General features: G+C 40.1%; 1 protein-coding gene and 1 pseudogene across 1 annotated transcript in view; one reads left to right on the top strand and one right to left on the bottom strand.

The window, feature by feature from the left end:
* Window positions 1-25,174, bottom strand: part of LOC102479195 (contactin-associated protein-like 3) — a 215,268-nt gene that overhangs the window by 17,562 nt on the left and 172,532 nt on the right. Inside the window, 5 exon segments of the mRNA XM_027769064.1 lie at window positions 134-364; window positions 854-981; window positions 983-1,091; window positions 4,328-4,546; window positions 12,209-12,379. Of these exon segments, the coding sequence (XP_027624865.1) occupies window positions 134-364; window positions 854-981; window positions 983-1,091; window positions 4,328-4,546; window positions 12,209-12,379 (858 nt within the window).
* LOC106734092 (zinc finger and BTB domain-containing protein 24 pseudogene) lies at window positions 13,838-17,782 on the top strand (annotated as a pseudogene).

Raw genomic sequence — 25,174 nt, forward strand, 5'->3', positions numbered from 1 at the left:
CAACCCTGATAAAGTGAGAGTCACAGGGCATACGACTGAGTTGCTCTGTGTGGACGTGGAGCAGTCAAAGGCCCACATCATTCAGATCATCCAATTCTAAGTCAGTCTTTGTGTTCTGACACCAGATACTCACCGTTTGGGGCAAGAACAACTGAAAGGTATTCCTCATGGAAGGAGCTCACAAACAGCAATAAGCTGGGAGTCTCAGTGGTCCGGAAGCTCAGAGTAACCACTTCCCTGGTCAGAGTGAGCCCCTCATGAAATAAGGCTGCCTGGGAGCTGGAGTTCTTACGGAAGGTGGAATTGGAATGTTCTTGCAAATTGTAGATGACTGAGGAGCCAGCTCCAAAATTCACAGAAATCTCTGTAACGACACACTTCTTTGTTATGTTAGCAACAAATTAAGTGTGAGACTCTTGCTTTATGTGTATTTAAGAAATATCTCAAATCCTTAAATATCCCAAAAGGGAAAATAATAATGACACGTGTCAGAGGGCTTTTTGTTCATTAAAATATTTTTCAGATTTAAAAACTATATATTATTATTTTATTCAGCTAATAAAATATGGCTAAGCGACCCCATATATTCCCAGAGTCCACAGTTAAGGAGCACCGTGTACTGCTCTGCAGCCATCATCTTAGAAGGCATGTTTAACAGATCCCCCAGTACAAGGTTCAGCAGTGGCTGCAGAGACCCAGACAGGTCTCATCTCCAGACCTGGATCAGCCTCCTTCTAACTGTGGCAGAGGACTGTAGGACACCGACCACGCTGTGTCGGAAATCCCCAGCACGTCCTACCCTTCCCGGCTGGGCCATAGCCACTCCTGGCACCGGTTCAGCCTCCGTACTCACCGCGCGTGCAGAACGGCCCGTCGTAGGCAGAGAAGGTACAGTCACACACCACCCCGCGGCGCCCTTCCTGACACCGGCCTCCGTGGCGGCACAAGCTGCCGGAACTGCTGCATTGCCCCGCAGAACCCCGGCACCCCCCGCGTCACCGCGGCTCGCCCATCCAGGTCCAGGGCCACCCCGTTCAGCTGCAGGGAGCGAATGCAGCCCAGGAAGCCCCGCTGCCTGCTGGCGGTTCCGCCTGGTAGGAAGAGACACGCGAATAGCCGTGCGCCCGGCCGCACCTGGACGGCGCCTCCTTGTCACCCAGAGGCTTTATGGAGAGAGTTGAAAATGCTTACCTTTCAAACAATGTTGAAAACACAGATTGTAATCAAACATTATCAAAAATTATCAAACAGCATATGGAGTAAATAAAACTTTTTAAAAATGTAAACTTGGTAAATAGTCTAAAAAGACTTCAAGTAATATCCAAAGAAAAAATTTCATTTGTTCCTTCATAAAAAAAAAACAAAATAAAGGCTTCTGATCTTTTTTTTTTTTTTTTTGAATTGAATGAGGGCCCACGTCCTTGCTAGAGAGAGGAGAGGGAGAAAGTGTCCATCAGTGAGGCGTGGCGTGCCACAGTTCTCTCTCCTTCATCCCATCAGGACTGGAGGGACGCACGCCCGTGTGCCCAGTGTGTTTTCAAGCCGTGGGGCCAGGATTTGAGCCGCGGTCTGCCACATGAGATCTGGCTCCCAATGCACAGCACTTAAACTCTGCACTACAGGGCCCGCCCTGTCCATCCTTTTCAAAGCTTACATTTATAAACAGTGTTGAGCATTGCACAGGTTATTAGTTAAGCATTTCTACACTCAAATACATATATATCTATATATACATATGTACATAGTGTGTGTATATATGTACATATATGCACTATACTATATATGTGTATATACATATATGCATAGTGTGGTGTGTGTAAGTGTGTATATATACACACACACGTCCCCGCATACTCACATATATACATAGTGTGGTGTGTGTGTGTGTGTATACATGGTGTGGTGACACACAAACTCACATATATACATAGTGTGGTGTGAGTGTGTACACATACACACTCACATATATACATAGTGTGGTGTGAGTGTGTACACATACACACTCACATATATACATAGTGTAGTGTGAGTGTGTACACACACCCCCACACACTCATATATATACATAGTGTGGTGACACACACACACTCACATATATACATAGTGTGTGGGGTGTGTGTGTGTGTGTGTATAGAGACAGACAGATCCCCAATATCCATAGTTCTGCATCCACAGATTCAGTCAGCTCCATATTAAAAATAGTTATTACAAAAGTAAAAACAATACAACCAAAAAATGCAAATAAATAATACAGCGTGGCAACTGTTCACTTAGCATTTATATTTAGTAGATAATAAAATAATCTGGAAATGGTTTAAAACATAAGCAAAGATACGTGTACGCTGTAAATGCAATTATGCCATCTTATGAAAGGGCCTTGACACCTGAGGATCTGGACCCATCTCCTGGACACTGAGGGAGGACTGTATATACATCCCTTTCCTAGATGAGTTCTCCAGGGACAGCCGGTGGCGGGGTGGTTAAGGACGCTGGATCCCACAAAGCCAACCGTGCAGTTTGGATCCTGGACCCAGTATAAAAAACATGCTGGGCATGCATGCATGAGAGGAGGGAGAGGAGAAAGAAGAGGGATTGCGGCGGGACAGCCCCATGGAGGGTGCCTTCTTGCTTCCCTCTTTCCATCCTTCTCTGCAGAGTATATGTGTCCTCTGGCAAAATTTAAAGGAAAAAAGGGAAGCATGTGCTCTCTATAGTATAGCTGAGAAAGGAGGTAAGAAAAAGAAAGAAGGTGAAAGAGTGAAACCAAGTCTAGACTCAGGCCTGCCTTGCTCAGTCCAGTCCACTGAGATCAACGTGGTATAACATTAACAGTATTTTTATCATGTCTCGTGTGAACCTGGGGCAATAGTTCTCAACTGCGAAAGCCCAGGAGTCACCACCCAGACAGCTTATTAAAAACCAGATGTGGGGCAAGTCAGTGGCATGGTGGTTTAGGCAGCTGGATGTCACATGGCTGACTTCACTGTTCAAGTCCTGGACTTGGCGGCCTGAAAAGCACACCGGTGCACATGTGTATATGCATGCCCAAAGTCCTGAAAGGAGGGAGAGAAGGAGGAGAAAGAATTGTGGCATGGCATGCCCCATGGAGAGTGCTTCCTCAATTTCTCTCTCTCTCAAACACATACACCCTCTGGCAAAACACACACACACACACAGATTTGGGGGCTCAACCCCAGGGATTTTAGTTCAGTGCACCAAATCTGAATTTTTGACTTGTGATACTTTCTCAGCCTTTAAAAGCATTATCTTAGCAGAAAAAAATTCTGGATAGATTTTCATGCAAATTGGCTCATGGTAATTCTGTTAATTAATCCTCAGAATTATAAATCAGAAAATAAAATTACTTAAGTTGAGCCACAGTCTGATGGTCTGAAGTGAAGCTTCATACCAGTGAGAATTAACTGTGCTTGAAGCTGAGTTTAGGAACTATAGGTTGTGTACAAGCACGCATACATGGATGTGTGTGTATGCATGCACACACACACACACTTGAATGCACTGCATAGAATCAGCCCCTCTGCACTGTTAGTACCCTCCGGCAGAGCAGGCTGTATGCTAACCAGTGATTTATATCCATTCTTAGTTGGACCATGCCTTTATTTACTTTAAAACACAGGAGAAATAACTGAGAACTACTTTCTTACTCTGCTTAGTTCCTAAATTAGAACAGAGCTGTTGGAAAATAATGTAGTACAATGTGTTTTTTTTTTTCCTTTGGGTAAAACAATAATAAAACAGTAAACAAGAGAAGGGAAGGAACTTCCATTATCCAGAGCTGTAGTCTTTTAAAACCAGACCCCATTATAAACCAGGGGATATGACCAGCAGGAGGACGAGGGGACCCAGGAGCTAGACTGGTGACAATCCTGCAGGGGACAGGCACTCTGGGCTGCTCCTGCCAGCTGGTCTCCATGGTGTGTTTCTGCGGGGACACTGGAGGATTCTGTGCCCATTATAGGGCAGGTTCTTCTCCCCACCGGCAGGTGAAATAGGAGAAATGGAGCAAAACTACCATGTTTTAGGAATAGTACAGACGAGAAGTAGAAGGAATGGCACAGACTGGCCAGAATGTCAGATGCAAGCCTGGGACGCAGCCAGTGCAGGTTCAGGGCCTAACCTAGCTGGGTGCTCTGCGGCTCCAGGACCTCACCTGTGACTTGAGCATAGTAACACCGAGGAACACCATGCGAAGGACTAAATGCAGAGCTTTCTGCAATCGTACTGTGGCAGTGGCCTGGCAGGGCCACCGTCCCCCGAGAGCCCTCTGGCTCCATCCTGCCCTCCAGGACAGATCAGCAGCACTCACCCACGAAGAGCTGGCTGTTGAGCTGCAGGCGGACGTGCCCGTTGGCAGGGGCAGGCTGGGTCTCCATGGGGAGCTGGTCCACTTGTAGAGAAGCTTCTTGAACGTTTCTCTCTGCCCACACATGGTGCCACCGGTTGTCGTTAAAGGGAGTGGGTGATTGCACCGTGACCTCACAAGGCCCATTCCCCACATCAAAGGAAAAGGTCAATGCAGCAGGAGCTGGGAATTGCAGATAGGAGAGTGGCTCAAGTTAATCCATGGGAGAAATTCTGGCCTCCAGTAGACACGAGAGCAGCATCAAGGCAATGTGTCCCTTGACAGGAGACAAGGACACTGATGAGGAAAACGCTACCCTAAATTGGCTGGGAAGGCAAATTAATTTGCATCCTGGAAGGAGAAAGAAAAGACTGACTTTAACATTTCCATGTCAGAGTCTACTGTTCAACTTGCTAAGCTCTGAGCAGTAGTCACTTACCTCTAAGAAGGAAACTAGCACGTCATCTGACTTCCTGCCTCAAAGTGATTGTGTTTAAAGGTGAGTTAAAGCTTTGTATACTTTAAAATAAAAGCACTATGTGGAATTTTTTGACAGTAGGAAATAAAGCTTTTCATATATGATTAAACAACATGATTGGCCAGTTCAATCAAAGATTTTGTAATTTAATAAGCAGTTTGTTATTTGACCCATTTGGTTTAATCTCCTGACTACACACTGAGTTAAGAGCACGGAATTGTCCCATGGCCTAGACCACTGTGTAGCTCACATGTCATTGTTTTACCCTCTATTTACGCAATGCTTTTAAATGATAGAGAGCCAGGCAATGACGCAACTGGATTCGTACAGAAAAGGTCCTGAGTTCATATCCCAGGACCTTCCGGCTCAGAGCACTCCAGGAGCACGTGTGTCTGTGATTCAGATTGGCTGAGACGGGGGCTGGATCCTGGTGTGGACAATCTGTCGGGGGGCTGTCTGTCTCTCTCTCTCTCTCTGTTTTTGTCTCTCATGAAAGAAATTAATCAGTAAAAACTAGAACAGATAGACAACAAAACTTTACTACTTAATAAGCAAGTTCAACTAATACAGAAGCAGAGCAATGTACTGGCAATTAGACGACCAAAAGGTTTAAGGCCCAGAGCCCCCCAGCTTTGTCCAGAGCAGACTCACCACGCAGCTCTAGCCTGATAAAGTCTGTGATCCCCAAGTTCTCTACAAACACTCCAGAGGCAGCTGTCGTTTTGAAAAAGAAAGACACATCAGCACTGAGCTCTCCGCGGAAAGTAGGGAAGTGAAGGTATGAAGCCTTAGTATTAAAGGAAGCTGAATTCCAAAATGAATCTGTTTACAAAAAGGAAAAAGAAAAGACAAATGGTGAAAAATAATAAACAAACATTAATACTGAAAGCATTAATCATCTATGCAAGCTTTGACGGCATCAACCACCAAATAGTGATTATCTGATGATTAAGATTTTGGTCAAGGTAGCAGCTGAGGAGAGGGATGATCACGGTGGAAATGGCCTGTGTTTATTCAGAAAGTTTTATTTTATGTTATCATGGAGTGTAATGGTCTCTCTGGGGATGCAGTTATATGAATTTTAGCACATGCATGGATTTGTAACCATTACCACAATCAAGATAAAGGACAGTTCCATTGCACCAGAACTCCCTCTTACGCAATCCTACTGTAATCACAGCCTCCACCTTCGGTAGCCCTTGGCAAGCCCCCTCTGGCCTGTTTTGCCTTTTCCACCCCTCACCTACCTGGAGCCCTGGAGTGATGCCTTTTGAGTTGGTTTCTTTCACACAGCATAATGCCTCTGAGATCCATTCAAACTGCACTTGTAGTGACACTGGGTCCTTCGTAGGACTTCCTTCCAGCATGTGGATGTTTATTTATTCACGCTGAAGGACACTGGTGTGGCTTCCAGATTTGGGCAGCTTTGGCTGGAGTTGCTATAAGCATGTGTGCATAGATTTTCATAGGGACATAAATTTTTCATTTCTTTAGGGTAAATACCCAGGAGTAAAATTTCTGGGTCATATGGTAAATATATGTTTAACGTAATAAGAAATGGCCAGTCTTTCAGAGGGACTACACAATTTTTCATTCCCATCAACCATCTATAAGTGATGTAGTTGTTTTACGTCTATATCAGCACTTGGTATAATTAATATATGTATATATAGTATATAGGTATAAAATATATAATTAATATATATATATATAAAGATATAGGTATAGTTAATATGTATATATTTACATATATTTTATATATATATTTTTTTCCATTTTGGCAGTTCAAATTGGTGTATACTGGTATCACACTGTGGTTTTAACATGTCTTCCCTAACAGCTAATGTTGCTAAATATCTTTTCATGTGCTTATCTACTGTTTTTCAATCCTCTTCAGTGAATTATCTGTTCAATTTGGGAAGAAATGACTTCTATGTTGAGTTTTCCAGTCCGTGAACTCCGTGTGTCTTTCGATGTATTTTTCTTGATTATTTTCCTCAGCATTTAGTAATTTTGAGCTTACAGATCCTATATGTGTTTTATTGTATGGGTAGAAAGATGTTTTATTTTGTAGATTCCTTAAGGTTTTTTTGAAGACAACCATATTGGGTTGTCAGAAAAGTCATGGCATTTTTTTTCTATGTTTTTCTATACAAAATGTATCATGAGTTTTCCAGCAACACAAAATGTAAACACATCTGTGAATCAAGTTTTCTTTGTCTCTAATCTGCATGCACTTACTTAACTTTATTGTATTATTCACTGGCTAGGATTTCCAATATGACAGAAGTTGTCAAATACAAGAGGGGAGGTTGGATATTCTTGCCTTGTTCCATCTCAGGAAGAAAAATTTCAAACTCTTAACATTAATTATGATGACAGCTTTGTTTTGAGTAGATACCCAATATCAGGTTGAAAAAGCTCTGTTCTGTTCTTGGTTTGCTAAGAATTTGACTATAAATGCTATTGTGATATGAACTGTCACGTTGAATTAGTTAGGAGCACTCATGTGGCTGTGTCCGTACCAATCGGTACAGAAAAAGCATTTGATGTGATTTTTATTCTTTAGACTGCTAATATGGTGGACTGCATTGCTTGATTTTCAAATACTCAATGAGCCTTGCATTCCTGGGATAATCCTTAGCTATGCATGGTTCATTATTCTTTTAAATATTCCTGGATTCAATTTGATACTATTTTGTTTTCTGCATCTGCATTTGTGATAAATATTGGCTGTAGGTATCTTTTTTTTTTTTTTTTCACTTTCTCATCTAGTTTGGGTATCAGGGCAATGGTAGCCTCATTAAATTAGCTAGAAATAGTTTCCTCTTTGATTGGAGCTGAGAACTAGTGCTTTCAAGGACTAAGAGTAATGAAGATTTCTTGCTGAGACTTCACCCTCCGGACCCCATTCTCAAGTGTTGGGGCTCCCTGTGTCTTTCTGTCTTTCTCTGTCTTTTCATTTTTTTAAAAAAATTTTTCTTTCTTTAAAAATTTTTTAAGATAAAGTATTTTCTTGGCTCTCAGATCCTCCTTCCCCCCTCCCATTTAGGAGAGGCAAAAGTGCAGGCCTTCAGAAGACTCCTCCATTGGAGCTGAGAACTGGTGCCACGGTTTTCATGTTTTGTTTTATAAAAAATACATATTTTATTTCTTTATCTCTCTCTCTCTTTCTCTGTTTTCTTATCCTTTTTATTTTACCTTCATTACTTTGCTGCTCGGCCTCCACACACTGAGTGTCTAGACAGCCAAACACCTGTATATTATTAGGATCAACCTATTCTTCGATTCCCACTGAATCTGCTGCACAAAGAGAGAAAAACAGAACAGGAAAGAGATTGCAGATAACCTCCTGCATGCTTCTGACAACTCAGATTAAACCTCTAGAAAATAGAAAGAAACATATAACCTACCGGATGACCAGAAATCACCAGAGGTACAAGAAATATGAAAAACCAAGAAAATACCTCTCCCACAAGGGAAAAGAATAACTCTTCTTCATCCACAGACAATACAATGGAACTCACAGAAATGTCTAATAAAGAATTTTCATAGTGCCAAAGCTAACAGAGATACAAGAGAAGAGAGACATTGAACTCCGGAAGAGGCAGGAGAAAAGAGTCAATGATTTCCAGGAGGTGAGAAAGTTCTTACATGATCTGAAAGAGAAAATACACACCATAAAAAAGAATCACATGAAACTGTTACAGATGAAGGCTATAATACAGGAAGTAAAAACCTCCCTTGGAAGTATTAAAAGCAGGGAACCAGCAGTTAGCGTAATAGCTATGTCGCTGGACTCCCACATAGTCGACCGTGGTTCGCATCCCGGACTCAGTGGCTTAAAACTCATGCCGGGCACGTGTGCGTGCATGCCCAAGATACTGAGAGGAGAATGGAGAAGGGATTGCGGCATGACCATCCCCCCTGGGGGGTGATTTCTTGCTTTCTGTCTCTGTCTCTCTCTGTCTGTCTGGCAAGTGCACACGCGCTATAGCGAAAACCTCTCCAAAAAAAAAAAAGGCAGACTAGATCATACAGAGGATTGAATCTCAGATGTAGAAGACTGAACCACTGGGCTAGAAAAATCCACCATGGAGACTGAGAAAAGAGCTGAAAAAAAATGAGAATAATATACAAGAAATACTAGATATCATTAAATGTCCAAACATTCAGATAATCAGTATCCCAGAAGGTGAAGAGACCAATAAGGGTATTGATAATCTATTCCATGAAATCCTGTCCTGAGAAAGACATTCAAAGATTCAGACCCAAGAAATAAAGAGGACCCCAAATAGGACCAACCCAAGAAGATCTTCTCCAAGACATATTATAGCCAGAATGACCATAACTACAGACAAAGACAATATACTAAGATTGGCAAGAGGGAAATGTCATGTTACCTACAAAGAATATCCCATCAGGCTAACAGCGGATCTCTCATCAGAAATACTGTGAGCAAGGAAATAATGGGAAAATATACTCAAAATGTCGAGTGAAAACCAATTTCAACCAAGAATATTATATCCGGCAAGATTATCCTTCATATGGGAGGAGAAGACAAGAACATTCTCAGATAAACAAAACCTGAAAGAATTTACTGACACCAGACCAGCTCTCCAAGAAGTTCTGAAGGGAATGCAATATAAGGAAAACTAAAGTCAGACACACAGAAATAAGAGTTCAAAAACAACTAAGAAAATGGCCAGCTTACTGGTAGGAACAAGTCCGGAGTCCAATGTTATCTTCCAGAATTTAAAAGGAAAGATCGGGTCACAACAAAAGATATGTAAGACTGAACTGGTAAGGCTGTGGGGTAGACTAGCAGCGGCTCAGACCCCACAGGGTGCCCCTGAGAGATTTAAGACTTCTTGGTTTCTAAGAAAATGCAGAAACATCACCAGAGCCTTCCGTACAGCTTTCTGTACACTCAGACACTCACAGTGACACCGTCCTGGCCAGTTTGGAAGATCAGAGGAAGAAAGGCTTCCTCTGTGACATTACTTTAATCGTGGAGAATGTGCATTTCTGTGCCCGCAAAGCTTTACTCGCTGCCAGTAGCGAGTACTTCTCAATGATGTTTGCCGAAGAGGGGGAGATCGGCCAGTCTATTTACATGCTCGAGGGCATGGTTGCAGACACCTTTGGTATCTTGCTGGAGTTTATCTACACAGGTTATCTCCATGCCAGTGAGAAAAGTACAGAACAGATCCTCGCTACTCCTCAGTTATTAAAAGTCTATGACCTAGTAAAGGCTTTCACAGACTTTCAACATACTCATAATTCCCCAAAGCCTGTGACTTTGAACACTGCTGGTGCTCCAGTGGTGGTTATTTCTAATAAAAAAAATGATCCTCCAAAGAGGAAACGGGGAAGACCAAGAAAAGTCAACAGTATGCAGGAGGGGAAGTCAGAACGGCTGCAGAGGAAGAAATACAATTAAGAGTGAACAATTCAGTTCAGAATAGACAGAATTTTGTATTTAAAGAAGGAGACAATGATGTTCTGAATGAACACATTCCAGTCAAAGAAAAGGAAGAAACTGAGCCTGCTTGTGAGCCGGGTAGAGTAGAGGAAATATTTGCCAGCTGAAAAAGATGAGAACCAGGATCCCAAGACCCAGGATGGGCAAGACAGCCAGAGTCGGTACAGCAAGCGGAGGATTCGGAGATCTGTCAAACTTAAAGATTACAAACTTGTTGGGGATGAAGACGACCAGGGTTCAGCTAAGAGGATCTGTGGAGGAGAAAGAGCCCTGGTGGTCCTGAGGCCCAAGACTGTGGCAAAGTTTTTAAATACAATCACTTTTTAGCAATCCATCAAAGGAGCCACACAGGTAATTACACTTTCACAGCTTTGTATGGTGTGTTTTTGAATTTGTAGTACAAATGAAAATATTATAATAGCTTTCATTTATCACAAAGCTTCTATGTTGGGCATGGTTACGCCCGCCCTATGGCACAAAGCTTCTATGTGATGAGTATTGTAATACAGCCTTTTACACTTGAGTGCATTTAATTCTTACAATAGTCCTGTGAGGTTGTCAATACCAAAACATCAAAATGGAGTTAAAGTCCAAGATTATTTTGACGCAAAAAAAATTGAAATGTATGCATAGATTTTTCCTAATATGCATCTCCTTGAACTTTTTGAAGACCCTCATTTGTTATCTCCATTGTACAAATGAAGAAACCCAACTCTTTCAGAGCTTAATAACAACCTGGCTTACCCATTTATTGATAGCTTAGCTATGAACCCAGGTAGCCTAATTCTAAAACTCCTCTTAGTTGGTTCAAGGCTTTACTTCCAGTTGTCAAGCTCTAGGTGTCCAATTTGCTTTGCATTTTGATTCTTGAATAGTCTTCATCTTGACTATAGATATGCTGTTGCTATGTCTGTGTGGACAGCTTTCTGATTCAGCCATCTAGCTGTAATTGCTTTCTCCTTTTTGGTCCCTTTAGCCCAGTACTGGCCAGTAGGCCCTTCCATAATGACGAGTGTTCTAAATACATACTGCCCAGTGTGAGGGACAACACTGATGAGGAAAACGCTACCCTAAATTGGCTGGGAAGGCAAATTAATTTGCATCCTGGAAGGAGAAAGAAAAGACTGACTTTAACATTTCCATGTCAGAGTCTACTGTTCAACTTGCTAAGCTCTGAGCAGTAGTCACTTACCTCTAAGAAGGAAACTAGCACGTCATCTGACTTCCTGCCTCAAAGTGATTGTGTTTAAAGGTGAGTTAAAGCTTTGTATACTTTAAAATAAAAGCACTATGTGGAATTTTTTGACAGTAGGAAATAAAGCTTTTCATATATGATTAAACAACATGATTGGCCAGTTCAATCAAAGATTTTGTAATTTAATAAGCAGTTTGTTATTTGACCCATTTGGTTTAATCTCCTGACTACACACTGAGTTAAGAGCACGGAATTGTCCCATGGCCTAGACCACTGTGTAGCTCACATGTCATTGTTTTACCCTCTATTTACGCAATGCTTTTAAATGATAGAGAGCCAGGCAATGACGCAACTGGATTCGTACAGAAAAGGTCCTGAGTTCATATCCCAGGACCTTCCGGCTCAGAGCACTCCAGGAGCACGTGTGTCTGTGATTCAGATTGGCTGAGACGGGGGCTGGATCCTGGTGTGGACAATCTGTCGGGGGGCTGTCTGTCTCTCTCTCTCTCTCTGTTTTTGTCTCTCATGAAAGAAATTAATCAGTAAAAACTAGAACAGATAGACAACAAAACTTTACTACTTAATAAGCAAGTTCAACTAATACAGAAGCAGAGCAATGTACTGGCAATTAGACGACCAAAAGGTTTAAGGCCCAGAGCCCCCCAGCTTTGTCCAGAGCAGACTCACCACGCAGCTCTAGCCTGATAAAGTCTGTGATCCCCAAGTTCTCTACAAACACTCCAGAGGCAGCTGTCGTTTTGAAAAAGAAAGACACATCAGCACTGAGCTCTCCGCGGAAAGTAGGGAAGTGAAGGTATGAAGCCTTAGTATTAAAGGAAGCTGAATTCCAAAATGAATCTGTTTACAAAAAGGAAAAAGAAAAGACAAATGGTGAAAAATAATAAACAAACATTAATACTGAAAGCATTAATCATCTATGCAAGCTTTGACGGCATCAACCACCAAATAGTGATTATCTGATGATTAAGATTTTGGTCAAGGTAGCAGCTGAGGAGAGGGATGATCACGGTGGAAATGGCCTGTGTTTATTCAGAAAGTTTTATTTTATGTTATCATGGAGTGTAATGGTCTCTCTGGGGATGCAGTTATATGAATTTTAGCACATGCATGGATTTGTAACCATTACCACAATCAAGATAAAGGACAGTTCCATTGCACCAGAACTCCCTCTTACGCAATCCTACTGTAATCACAGCCTCCACCTTCGGTAGCCCTTGGCAAGCCCCCTCTGGCCTGTTTTGCCTTTTCCACCCCTCACCTACCTGGAGCCCTGGAGTGATGCCTTTTGAGTTGGTTTCTTTCACACAGCATAATGCCTCTGAGATCCATTCAAACTGCACTTGTAGTGACACTGGGTCCTTCGTAGGACTTCCTTCCAGCATGTGGATGTTTATTTATTCACGCTGAAGGACACTGGTGTGGCTTCCAGATTTGGGCAGCTTTGGCTGGAGTTGCTATAAGCATGTGTGCATAGATTTTCATAGGGACATAAATTTTTCATTTCTTTAGGGTAAATACCCAGGAGTAAAATTTCTGGGTCATATGGTAAATATATGTTTAACGTAATAAGAAATGGCCAGTCTTTCAGAGGGACTACACAATTTTTCATTCCCATCAACCATCTATAAGTGATGTAGTTGTTTTACGTCTATATCGGCACTTGGTATAATTAATATATGTATATATAGTATATAGGTATAAAATATATAATTAATATATATATATATAAAGATATAGGTATAGTTAATATGTATATATTTACATATATTTTATATATATATTTTTTTCCATTTTGGCAGTTCAAATTGGTGTATACTGGTATCACACTGTGGTTTTAACATGTCTTCCCTAACAGCTAATGTTGCTAAATATCTTTTCATGTGCTTATCTACTGTTTTTCAATCCTCTTCAGTGAATTATCTGTTCAATTTGGGAAGAAATGACTTCTATGTTGAGTTTTCCAGTCCGTGAACTCCGTGTGTCTTTCGATGTATTTTTCTTGATTATTTTCCTCAGCATTTAGTAATTTTGAGCTTACAGATCCTATATGTGTTTTATTGTATGGGTAGAAAGATGTTTTATTTTGTAGATTCCTTAAGGTTTTTTTGAAGACAACCATATTGGGTTGTCAGAAAAGTCATGGCATTTTTTTTCTATGTTTTTCTATACAAAATGTATCATGAGTTTTCCAGCAACACAAAATGTAAACACATCTGTGAATCAAGTTTTCTTTGTCTCTAATCTGCATGCACTTACTTAACTTTATTGTATTATTCACTGGCTAGGATTTCCAATATGACAGAAGTTGTCAAATACAAGAGGGGAGGTTGGATATTCTTGCCTTGTTCCATCTCAGGAAGAAAAATTTCAAACTCTTAACATTAATTATGATGACAGCTTTGTTTTGAGTAGATACCCAATATCAGGTTGAAAAAGCTCTGTTCTGTTCTTGGTTTGCTAAGAATTTGACTATAAATGCTATTGTGATATGAACTGTCACGTTGAATTAGTTAGGAGCACTCATGTGGCTGTGTCCGTACCAATCGGTACAGAAAAAGCATTTGATGTGATTTTTATTCTTTAGACTGCTAATATGGTGGACTGCATTGCTTGATTTTCAAATACTCAATGAGCCTTGCATTCCTGGGATAATCCTTAGCTATGCATGGTTCATTATTCTTTTAAATATTCCTGGATTCAATTTGATACTATTTTGTTTTCTGCATCTGCATTTGTGATAAATATTGGCTGTAGGTATCTTTTTTTTTTTTTTTTCACTTTCTCATCTAGTTTGGGTATCAGGGCAATGGTAGCCTCATTAAATTAGCTAGAAATAGTTTCCTCTTTGATTGGAGCTGAGAACTAGTGCTTTCAAGGACTAAGAGTAATGAAGATTTCTTGCTGAGACTTCACCCTCCGGACCCCATTCTCAAGTGTTAGGGCTCCCTGTGTCTTTCTGTCTTTCTCTGTCTTTTCATTTTTTTTTTAATTTTTCTTTCTTTAAAAATTTTTTAAGATAAAGTATTTTCTTGGCTCTCAGATCCTCCTTCCCCCCTCCCATTTAGGAGAGGCAAAAGTGCAGGCCTTCAGAAGACTCCTCCATTGGAGCTGAGAACTGGTGCCACGGTTTTCATGTTTTGTTTTATAAAAAATACATATTTTATTTCTTTATCTCTCTCTCTCTTTCTCTGTTTTCTTATCCTTTTTATTTTACCTTCATTACTTTGCTGCTCGGCCTCCACACACTGAGTGTCTAGACAGCCAAACACCTGTATATTATTAGGATCAACCTATTCTTCGATTCCCACTGAATCTGCTGCACAAAGAGAGAAAAACAGAACAGGAAAGAGATTGCAGATAACCTCCTGCATGCTTCTGACAACTCAGATTAAACCTCTAGAAAATAGAAAGAAACATATAACCTACCGGATGACCAGAAATCACCAGAGGTACAAGAAATATGAAAAACCAAGAAAATACCTCTCCCACAAGGGAAAAGAATAACTCTTCTTCATCCACAGACAATACAATGGAACTCACAGAAATGTCTAATAAAGAATTTTCATAGTGCCAAAGCTAACAGAGATACAAGAGAAGAGAGACATTGAACTCCGGAAGAGGCAGGAGAAAAGAGTCAATGATTTCCAGGAGGTGAGAAAGTTCTTACATGATCTGAAAGAGAAAATACACACCATAAAAAAGAATCACATGAAACTGTTACAGATGAAGGCTATAATACAGGAAGTAAAAACCTCCCTTGGAAGTATTAAAAGCAGGGAACCAGCAGTTAGCGTAATAGCTATGTCGCTGGACTCCCACATAGTCGACCGTGGTTCGCATCCCGGACTCAGTGGCTTAAAACTCATGCCGGGCACGTGTGCGTGCATGCCCAAGATACTGAGAGGAGAATGGAGAAGGGATTGCGGCATGACCATCCCCCCTGGGGGGTGATTTCTTGCTTTCTGTCTCTGTCTCTCTCTGTCTGTCTGGCAAGTGCACACGCGCTATAGCGAAAACCTCTCCAAAAAAAAAAAAGGCAGACTAGATCATACAGAGGATTGAATCTCAGATGTAGAAGACTGAACCACTGGGCTAGAAAAATCCACCATGGAGACTGAGAAAAGAGCTGAAAAAAAATGAGAATAATATACAAGAAATACTAGATATCATTAAATGTCCAAACATTCAGATAATCAGTATCCCAGAAGGTGAAGAGACCAATAAGGGTATTGATAATCTATTCCATGAAATCCTGTCCTGAGAAAGACATTCAAAGATTCAGACCCAAGAAATAAAGAGGACCCCAAATAGGACCAACCCAAGGAGCTGAAAAAAAATGAGAATAATATACAAGAAATACTAGATATCATTAAATGTCCAAACATTCAGATAATCAGTATCCCAGAAGGTGAAGAGACCAATAAGGGTATTGATAATCTATTCCATGAAATCCTGTCCTGAGAAAGACATTCAAAGATTCAGACCCAAGAAATAAAGAGGACCCCAAATAGGACCAACCCAAGAAGATCTTCTCCAAGACATATTATAGCCAGAATGACCATAACTACAGACAAAGACAATATACTAAGATTGGCAAGAGGGAAATGTCATGTTACCTACAAAGAATATCCCATCAGGCTAACAGCGGATCTCTCATCAGAAATACTGTGAGCAAGGAAATAATGGGAAAATATACTCAAAATGTCGAGTGAAAACCAATTTCAACCAAGAATATTATATCCGGCAAGATTATCCTTCATATGGGAGGAGAAGACAAGAACATTCTCAGATAAACAAAACCTGAAAGAATTTACTGACACCAGACCAGCTCTCCAAGAAGTTCTGAAGGGAATGCAATATAAGGAAAACTAAAGTCAGACACACAGAAATAAGAGTTCAAAAACAACTAAGAAAATGGCCAGCTTACTGGTAGGAACAAGTCCGGAGTCCAATGTTATCTTCCAGAATTTAAAAGGAAAGATCGGGTCACAACAAAAGATATGTAAGACTGAACTGGTAAGGCTGTGGGGTAGACTAGCAGCGGCTCAGACCCCACAGGGTGCCCCTGAGAGATTTAAGACTTCTTGGTTTCTAAGAAAATGCAGAAACATCACCAGAGCCTTCCGTACAGCTTTCTGTACACTCAGACACTCACAGTGACACCGTCCTGGCCAGTTTGGAAGATCAGAGGAAGAAAGGCTTCCTCTGTGACATTACTTTAATCGTGGAGAATGTGCATTTCTGTGCCCGCAAAGCTTTACTCGCTGCCAGTAGCGAGTACTTCTCAATGATGTTTGCCGAAGAGGGGGAGATCGGCCAGTCTATTTACATGCTCGAGGGCATGGTTGCAGACACCTTTGGTATCTTGCTGGAGTTTATCTACACAGGTTATCTCCATGCCAGTGAGAAAAGTACAGAACAGATCCTCGCTACTCCTCAGTTATTAAAAGTCTATGACCTAGTAAAGGCTTTCACAGACTTTCAACATACTCATAATTCCCCAAAGCCTGTGACTTTGAACACTGCTGGTGCTCCAGTGGTGGTTATTTCTAATAAAAAAAATGATCCTCCAAAGAGGAAACGGGGAAGACCAAGAAAAGTCAACAGTATGCAGGAGGGGAAGTCAGAACGGCTGCAGAGGAAGAAATACAATTAAGAGTGAACAATTCAGTTCAGAATAGACAGAATTTTGTATTTAAAGAAGGAGACAATGATGTTCTGAATGAACACATTCCAGTCAAAGAAAAGGAAGAAACTGAGCCTGCTTGTGAGCCGGGTAGAGTAGAGGAAATATTTGCCAGCTGAAAAAGATGAGAACCAGGATCCCAAGACCCAGGATGGGCAAGACAGCCAGAGTCGGTACAGTGAGCGGAGGATTCGGAGATCTGTCAAACTTAAAGATTACAAACTTGTTGGGGATGAAGACGACCAGGGTTCAGCTAAGAGGATCTGTGGAGGAGAAAGAGCCCTGGTGGTCCTGAGGCCCAAGACTGTGGCAAAGTTTTTAAATACAATCACTTTTTAGCAATCCATCAAAGGAGCCACACAGGGGAGCGACCTTTCAAGTGCAATGAGTGTGGAGAAGACTTTGCCCAGAAGCACTCCCTACAGGTCCACACCAGGATGCACACAGGCCAGCGGCCATACACCTGTACCATGTGCAGCAAGGCTTTGAACCACCAAGCACTTGCTGCTGGAGCACATGAGCCTGCATTCAGGACAGAAGTCTTTTACCCATGATCAGTGTGGAACATATTGTAGCCAGAGAAGACAACTAAAGAGCCATTACCAAATCCGTACAGGCCACTCATTACCGGAATGTAATCACTGCCATCGCACATTCATGGATGTGTCTCAGCTAAAGAAACACCTCCGAACGCACACAGGTGAGAAGCCATTTACTTGTGAAATCTGTGGCAATTCTTTCACGGCAAAGAGTTCTCTTCAGACTCACATCAGAATGCACCGAGGAGAAAAGCCGTACTCTGCCATATATGGCAAATCTTTCTCTGACTCCAGTGCCAAGAGGAGACACTACATCCTGCACACAGGCAAAAAGCCTTTCTTCTGCCCCGAGTGTAACTTACAATTTGCCTGCTTAGACAACTTGAAGGCTCACTTGAAAATCCATAGCAGAGAGAAACACACGGCAGATGCCAGCTGTGTGCCCAGCAGTAGTAATACTGAAGAGGTCCGAGATATTCTCCAGCTACAGCCATGCCAGCTCTCTGCCTCAGGAGAACAGGAAATTCAGCTTCTTGTAACCGATTCTGTTCATAACATCAGTTTCATGCCCGGTCCTAACCAAGGGATCAGAGTTGTCACTGCAGAGAGTTCCCAGAACATGACTGCAGACCAGGCTGCCAACCTCAGCCTGCAGCCAGAGCGCCTGCAGAATTTGCTTCTTTCAGCCCAGCAGGAACAAACAGAACACAGTCAGAGCCTCAATATGATTGAAAGCCAGATGGAGCCCTCGCAGACAGAGCCTGTGCACGTAATCACACTGTCCAAGGAAACGCTGGCACATCTTCACACCCATCAAGAACAAACAGAGGAGCTCCGCTTAGCAGCAAGTGCTTCCGGCCCGGCTCAGCACCTGCAGCTGACACAGGAACCTGGGCCACCGCCTCCCAGTCACCACATGCCGGAGCCCACACTGCTTGGCCAGGAGCAGAGCTGAACCGTAAACACATTTGACTGGTGCCTTGGGCTCTTCTCCATGAGCCAGCTTACAAGTGGATTGTAAGTGCTTGAAGTCAGGCTCTCAGAATATTGATTTCCTGGTCCTTATAGAAGATGTGATAGCTAGATGATCTTATGTTCTCTTTCTAGTCAGCAAGATGTGTGCGTGCGTATCATGTCTTACCTATAGCACTGCTTTGGATGGCCATTCAGTATTGATGAATGCTTTTCATTTTCATCTGCTATTATATCTTAAAGACTGGGGGAATTTTTCTTTGGGGGCATTGATTTAGACTTTACGGAAAGTATTAAATGTTCACAGCCATAGGTTATGGTCTTGCTCTCACCTTTCCAGTTTTATTTTGTATTTTCTAGAACAAAGGAAGTCATTCATTGGTGGAACAGGATAAAGCAGTTAGTTCTACTTCCTTTTCTTAGGCATCACAGTTGCCACTATAAGACAAGTCAGGGCTCAATAGCACAGATCAGGGAGGAAGTTAGTCCTTGGCTTCTAATCTGCCAAGAATAACTATTCTAAACATCAGTCTTTGTACAGTACAGTGGGCTCGTTATGTGTAAGGTAGATTCAAACTCATATAAACTGTCCATTTTTCACACAAATTTATAAAACAAGAAAGCCAAACTATAAGTTTATTTTTGGTAATTTTGAATTCAATTTCTCTGAGAAATATGGATTTACTTATTTTATAAAAGGTAGGCTATTAAAATTTGAATTCAAAGGCTAATTAAAATATGGAATTAGATTAAGACACTCATCCTAAATACTGAGATTTTGTCAAAAATTATTTTATTTTACTAGTAAAGCTTGCTTTGTTTCTTTTTTTTTTTTTTTTTGGTAGGGATTTTTGCCTTAAGATGCCAGGAGCTGCCCAGAGATAGATAGACAGAGACAGAGGGAAAGTGAGAAATCATCCCCTTGGAGGGATGGCCACACCACAGTCCCTTGTCCTCCATTCACCTCCTGGATCTGGAGTGCATACACACATGTGCCCGGTGTGAGTTTCAAGCCACCAGGTCTGAGACTTGAACTGCAGTTAGCCATGTGGGAATCCAGCAACGTAATCTCTACAATGTAACCTCTAACCATCTGCTGGCCCCTAAAGCTTTCTTAATTATTGTGGAACATAAACTTTTCTTCAGTGTAATTTAAGTGTTGAAGTACTCCACTGAATTCTAATCTCTGAAAATGTTGATCTGTGTGTTGTGTCTGATAACTTTCTGAAGTTGAAATTTTATTATCTATTTTTTATTGCAGACTATGTTAAACCCAACCAAATGGACACATCATTTTTATAAGTAAATTTCTTCTCCTGATTTTAATAATAATGTCAAGCATCAGAGGCTTAGTAGCTAGCATTTGTCTATAGTCACATGATTTTAAATAAGATTAAATTATGTTTAGGTTAAAAAAAAAAGACTGAACTGGTAAAACAGAATCTTATGACTTTTGACTAAAACATTACTGATCTTCTTTTATGCTTTGTTTTCTAGAGTTAAGGATTTTTGTCTTCTCTCGAGTTGCTGACAAGTCCATTAACCTAGTATTTGAACAGAATCCCAAACTGTTCCTGGCTGTAAGTCTTAAGCAAAGTTCTCTTAACTTTTTTTAAATTTTGATTTATTAAAGCTAAAACTGCCTTTATTGAAATTGAAAATATATTTAAAATACATATTTAATGACCACAGTAAGCTATATAGACTCAGATAGGTGCTACTTTATAGTATATTCATTCTACTCACAGAGTTTCATGCCTAATGCCAAAAATGTGTTCACAGATATGGATACATCAGCTGAAATTGCTATTGAAAATAGTTAGATTAAAATCTTTTGTGAAGCAATAAAATGTGTGTGTGGGAGAATATATATATATGTGTGTATATATATACATACATATAATAAATTTTAAAAATTAAAAATATGAAATAGTTTCCTCTAATTTTTGAAAGAGATTTGTAGGTATGGTGTTATTTCTTCTTTGGTGGAATTCATTATTAAAGCCATCTCTGCCTGAGTTTTTTTTCCAGAAGGTTTTTAATTATAAATTCAATTTCTTTAATACTTTTAAGTCTATTAATTGTGTTTCATCTTGAGTGAATTTTGCTAGTTTGTGCTTTTCAATGAATTGGTCCATTTCACATATGAGGCCCAGCTAGTGGCACGGTGGTTAAGACAACTGGATCCAACGTGGCCAACTGTATGGTTTGAGTCCTGGACTTACCAGCTCGAAAACATGCTGGGCATGTGTATGTGCATGATAAAAACCCTGAAAGGAGGAAGACATGGAGGAGAAGATGTGGTGTGACCATACTCCATGGGGGGGGTGCTTTCTCACTCTCTCTTTGATGAGTACTTGCACCCTCTGGCAAATTACAAAAAGAGAAAGAAAAATTTTTGGGTGTAGAGTTGTTTGTAGTGTACCCTTATTATATGTTTGATGTCTGTGAGGACTGTAGTGATATCCAAACTTTATTACTCATGTTAATAACTTTTATCTTCTCTATCTTTTTACAAATTTTCTAAGCATTTTTTTGTTCTTATACATCTCTATTGTGTTCTTTTAACTTTTTAAAATTTTTTTCCATTTCATTTTCTTCCATACATTCAATCACATTATTATTTGTCTTACAAAATGGATATTTCAACAGGTGAACATTTCTCCCTAGTACTGTTGACAAAACTACAAAATATCTTCAACAGATAATACCACACCTTTGTGCCATTAATGCTTTGCCTCCCTGTCCCTCCCCCAAATGTCCTTCTTCAGACCAGATATCGCCTAATCCCAGTCAGAATGTCTAAGATTAAAAAAACAAAAAATGATAAGTGCTGGCAGGGGGTGTGGTGAAAAGGGAACTCTCTTATACTGCTCGTGGGACATCAATGTTTATTGCGGCACTTTTCACGATTGCTAAGTCATGGAAACAACCCAAATGCCCACGAACTGATGAATGGTTAGAAAAACTGTGGCACACATACTCAATGGAATACTATTCAGCCATAAAAAAAAAACAACAACAAAACCCTGGTTTTTGACAGGAAGGGGATGAGGATGGAAGACACTGCTGAGTGAAGTAAGCCATGCTATAAAGGAGAGGCATTGTATGTCCCCACTTAATATATACCAAGTGTTCTTTTAATTTAATTGATTTCTGTCCTTATCTTTATAATTTCCTTCCTTCTTGCTTTAGGTTTATTTTTCTCTTCTTCTTCTTCCAGTTTCTTAAGGTAAAAGCTTAGATTATTTTAGTCATTTTTACATAAGCACTTAATGTTATAAATGTCCCTATATGCAAGTTTATAACTGCATCCCACCAATTTTGCTATGCTATATTTTCATTTCCATTCTGTTCAATGTATTTTGTGGTATCTGTTGAGACCATTTCTGTGAACCAGTGTTATTTAGCAGGTTTAATTTCCAAGTGCTTGGAGATTTTACTAAGACTTTTGTTACTTATTTACAGTTCAATTCAATTATATAAATACTTTTTATATGCTTTCAATTATTTAATATTTGCTCAAGTCTGTTTGATAACATAGGTTATATTTGATCTGTCCTAATGATCCATGTGCAAGAACATGTATTTCCATTGAAAATAATGTGTATTTTATTGCTGGTAGAATATTCTAGAAACACTAATTTGATTCAATTAATTTGTTAGCCATCCAGGTTTTCTGTACCCTTGCTGATTTTCCCTCTACTAGTTCCATAGGTTAAGAAGAAAGTATTGATTTCTATCATTTTAATTATAGATTCATCTATTTTTCCTTTTCATTCCACCAGTTTGTGCTTATGTATATTTTGAAGCTCTGTTATTAGCATACACATTAAAGATTCTTATTTTTTCTGATGGATTGACTTATTATCAGTATGTAATATCCTATTCTGTATGTATTAATTTTCTTTGCCTTGAAATAAAAATTTTAATGTGAACACTCAAGGTTTCCTCTGATTAATATTTGTGTAGTATGTCTTCTTCCATCCTTTTAACTTACTGTGTTATTAAATTTGAAATTAGTTACTTAAAGACAGCATATAGTTGAGTCATAACAGTTTCTAATTTTGGCATATTTAGACTGTTTGTATTAAATGTAAATGCTGATATACTAGATTTAGTTGGATCAATTCATTATTTCTTTCCTTATTTGTTTCTCTGATTTTTGTTATTTTGTGCCCACTTCTACACCTACTTTTTGGTTAATACATTTTATTGTTATTGTTTTGGTTTTAGCCATAGGGTGCACACACTTAACAGAGAGCGGCAGACTGAAACAAAGAAAGAAAAAATGAGAGATCAGCCCCTCAGGAGATGGCCATGCCACAATCCCTTTTAATGCTCCTCTCGGGATTTTGGGCACACATGCACATATGCCCAGTATGAGTTGCAGGTCACTGGGTCTGGGGCTCCAACTGTGGTCACCCACGTGAAAGTCCAGCACCTTAATCACCATGTCACCTGTTGGCTCTGGTTAAACAAGCTTTAACATTCTTTTTTTTTTTTTGTCTATAGGAGTTACTTTATTTTTTTCCCCCAGTATTATATGTACTTATCTTTTCAGTCTGCTCATCATCTATATTTTAACTACTTCAAATATTATGTAAAAACTTCACCAACATACCTGTTCCTTTACCCACTTTCTTTTACGTAGCTGTGGTTACGTTACATCTACATAAATTAAAAACCCTATGAGATCTTTTTTTTTGAGATGCTTTTGCTATAGGGCATGTGCACTCGCCAGAAAGACAGAGACATAGACAGAAAGCAAGAAATCACCCCCCAGGGAGGATGGCCACACCACAATCTCTTCTCCAGTCTGCTCTCGGGATCTTGGGCACACACGTACACATGCCTGGCGTGAGTTGAAGCCACCGGGCCTGGGACTCAAACTGCAATCAACTGCATGGGAATCCAGCGACATAGCCATTACTCCAACTGCTGGTCCCTCTATGAGATAATTTTATATTTTTTGCTTTCAATTTAAAAATTGAGAACTCAATAGAATAATTTTATATTAACCAGATAATCACCATTTCTAATGATGATGCTCTAATTTTTGATGCTTTGAATTTTCTTCTGACATCACTTCCCTTTTGTCTGAAAAATTTTCTTTAGAATTCTGTTTTTTTTTTTCTTTTTTTTGAGGGCACTTGTTTCCTTTATTGAACATTTGCAGAGAGCACCTCTGCTCTGACCAGGCAGCCAGGGGAGGAATAAGCAGGCAGGAGGTGAGGGCAGGAAGATGCCCACCCTCACGTCTAGTCCTTGAAGAATTGCCTGAAGATGGGACTCTCATGGCCCTGGGACAGAATCTCCACCTGGGTGTTTGGGGCATACCACATGTGGGAGATGAAGCCCTTGATCACTTGGAGACTGCCTGAAGCTCCGCTCCTTCTCATTCACTTTTCAACCCTTCCAGGTATAGATCTTGCCAGAGACCAGTGTCTAGCACAAAGCAGTCGTCGGGTATCAGCAGTTTCAGGGGTTCATCTATCTAGTGGCAACAGAGACCCTGTTCACAGCCATGGCCTGCGCTTTTGCCTGGTCAGCTGTGAGGCTTAGAAATTATTTTAAAGCAAGTCTTCCGGCAATGGATGCTTTTAGTGGTTCCTTTTTATTTACTTATTTATTTTTGCAAATACAAAATTCTGTACTAACAATTCTCTTCTGTTAGCACTTGGCAAACATTTTACCATTTCCTTCTGGCTTTCTTGTTTCCGTTGAGAAATTCACTGTCATTTGAGTTAGTTGTATGCTTTGTGTAATGTAACTTGGCCAATTTTAAACTTCTTTAGTTTTCAATAGTTTGATTATGACATGTCTGGATGTGGATTTCTTTGAGGTTATCCTGTTTCAGCTTCATTCAACTTCTTAAATCTCTCTGTTGCCAAACTTTAAAAGTTATCAGGTAATATTGTTTTTTCAAATAATTTTTTAGCACAGCATTCTTTCTGGTCTTCTGGAAATTCAATTATGTGACTGTTAAATCATTTATTTTTGACCTACACTGTTTCCTTCAATTTTTCTTTTCTTTCTTGCATTCAGATTAGATAGCTTCTATTGATTTAGCTGCAGGTTCATTGACTATTTCATCTCAAGTCTGCAATTAAGCTCACCCAATATAACTTTTATTTCAGTTTCTGTATTTTTTAGTTCTTATGTTTCCATTTAGTTCTTCTTTATATAACCCATTTTTATGCTAAAAATTTTCTTTGTGTCAAGGGTGTTTGTGATTGCTTGTTGGAGTACTGTAGAAATAGATGCTTAAAAATGTCTATCAGTGACTTAAAGCTCTGTGTCACAATGGCATCCACATCTGTTGAGTGATTTTTCCTATGGAAGCAGAGATTTTTCTTGTTTCTTATATGCTAAGTAATTATGCATTAGTTCTTAGAAATCTTAAATATTGTGTTAACAAACTCTGGGCTTTGT

This window comes from Tupaia chinensis, unplaced genomic scaffold (genome assembly GCF_000334495.1).
Source record: "Tupaia chinensis unplaced genomic scaffold, TupChi_1.0 Scaffold148378_1, whole genome shotgun sequence".
In the NCBI taxonomy this organism is placed as follows: Eukaryota; Metazoa; Chordata; class Mammalia; order Scandentia; family Tupaiidae; genus Tupaia; species Tupaia belangeri.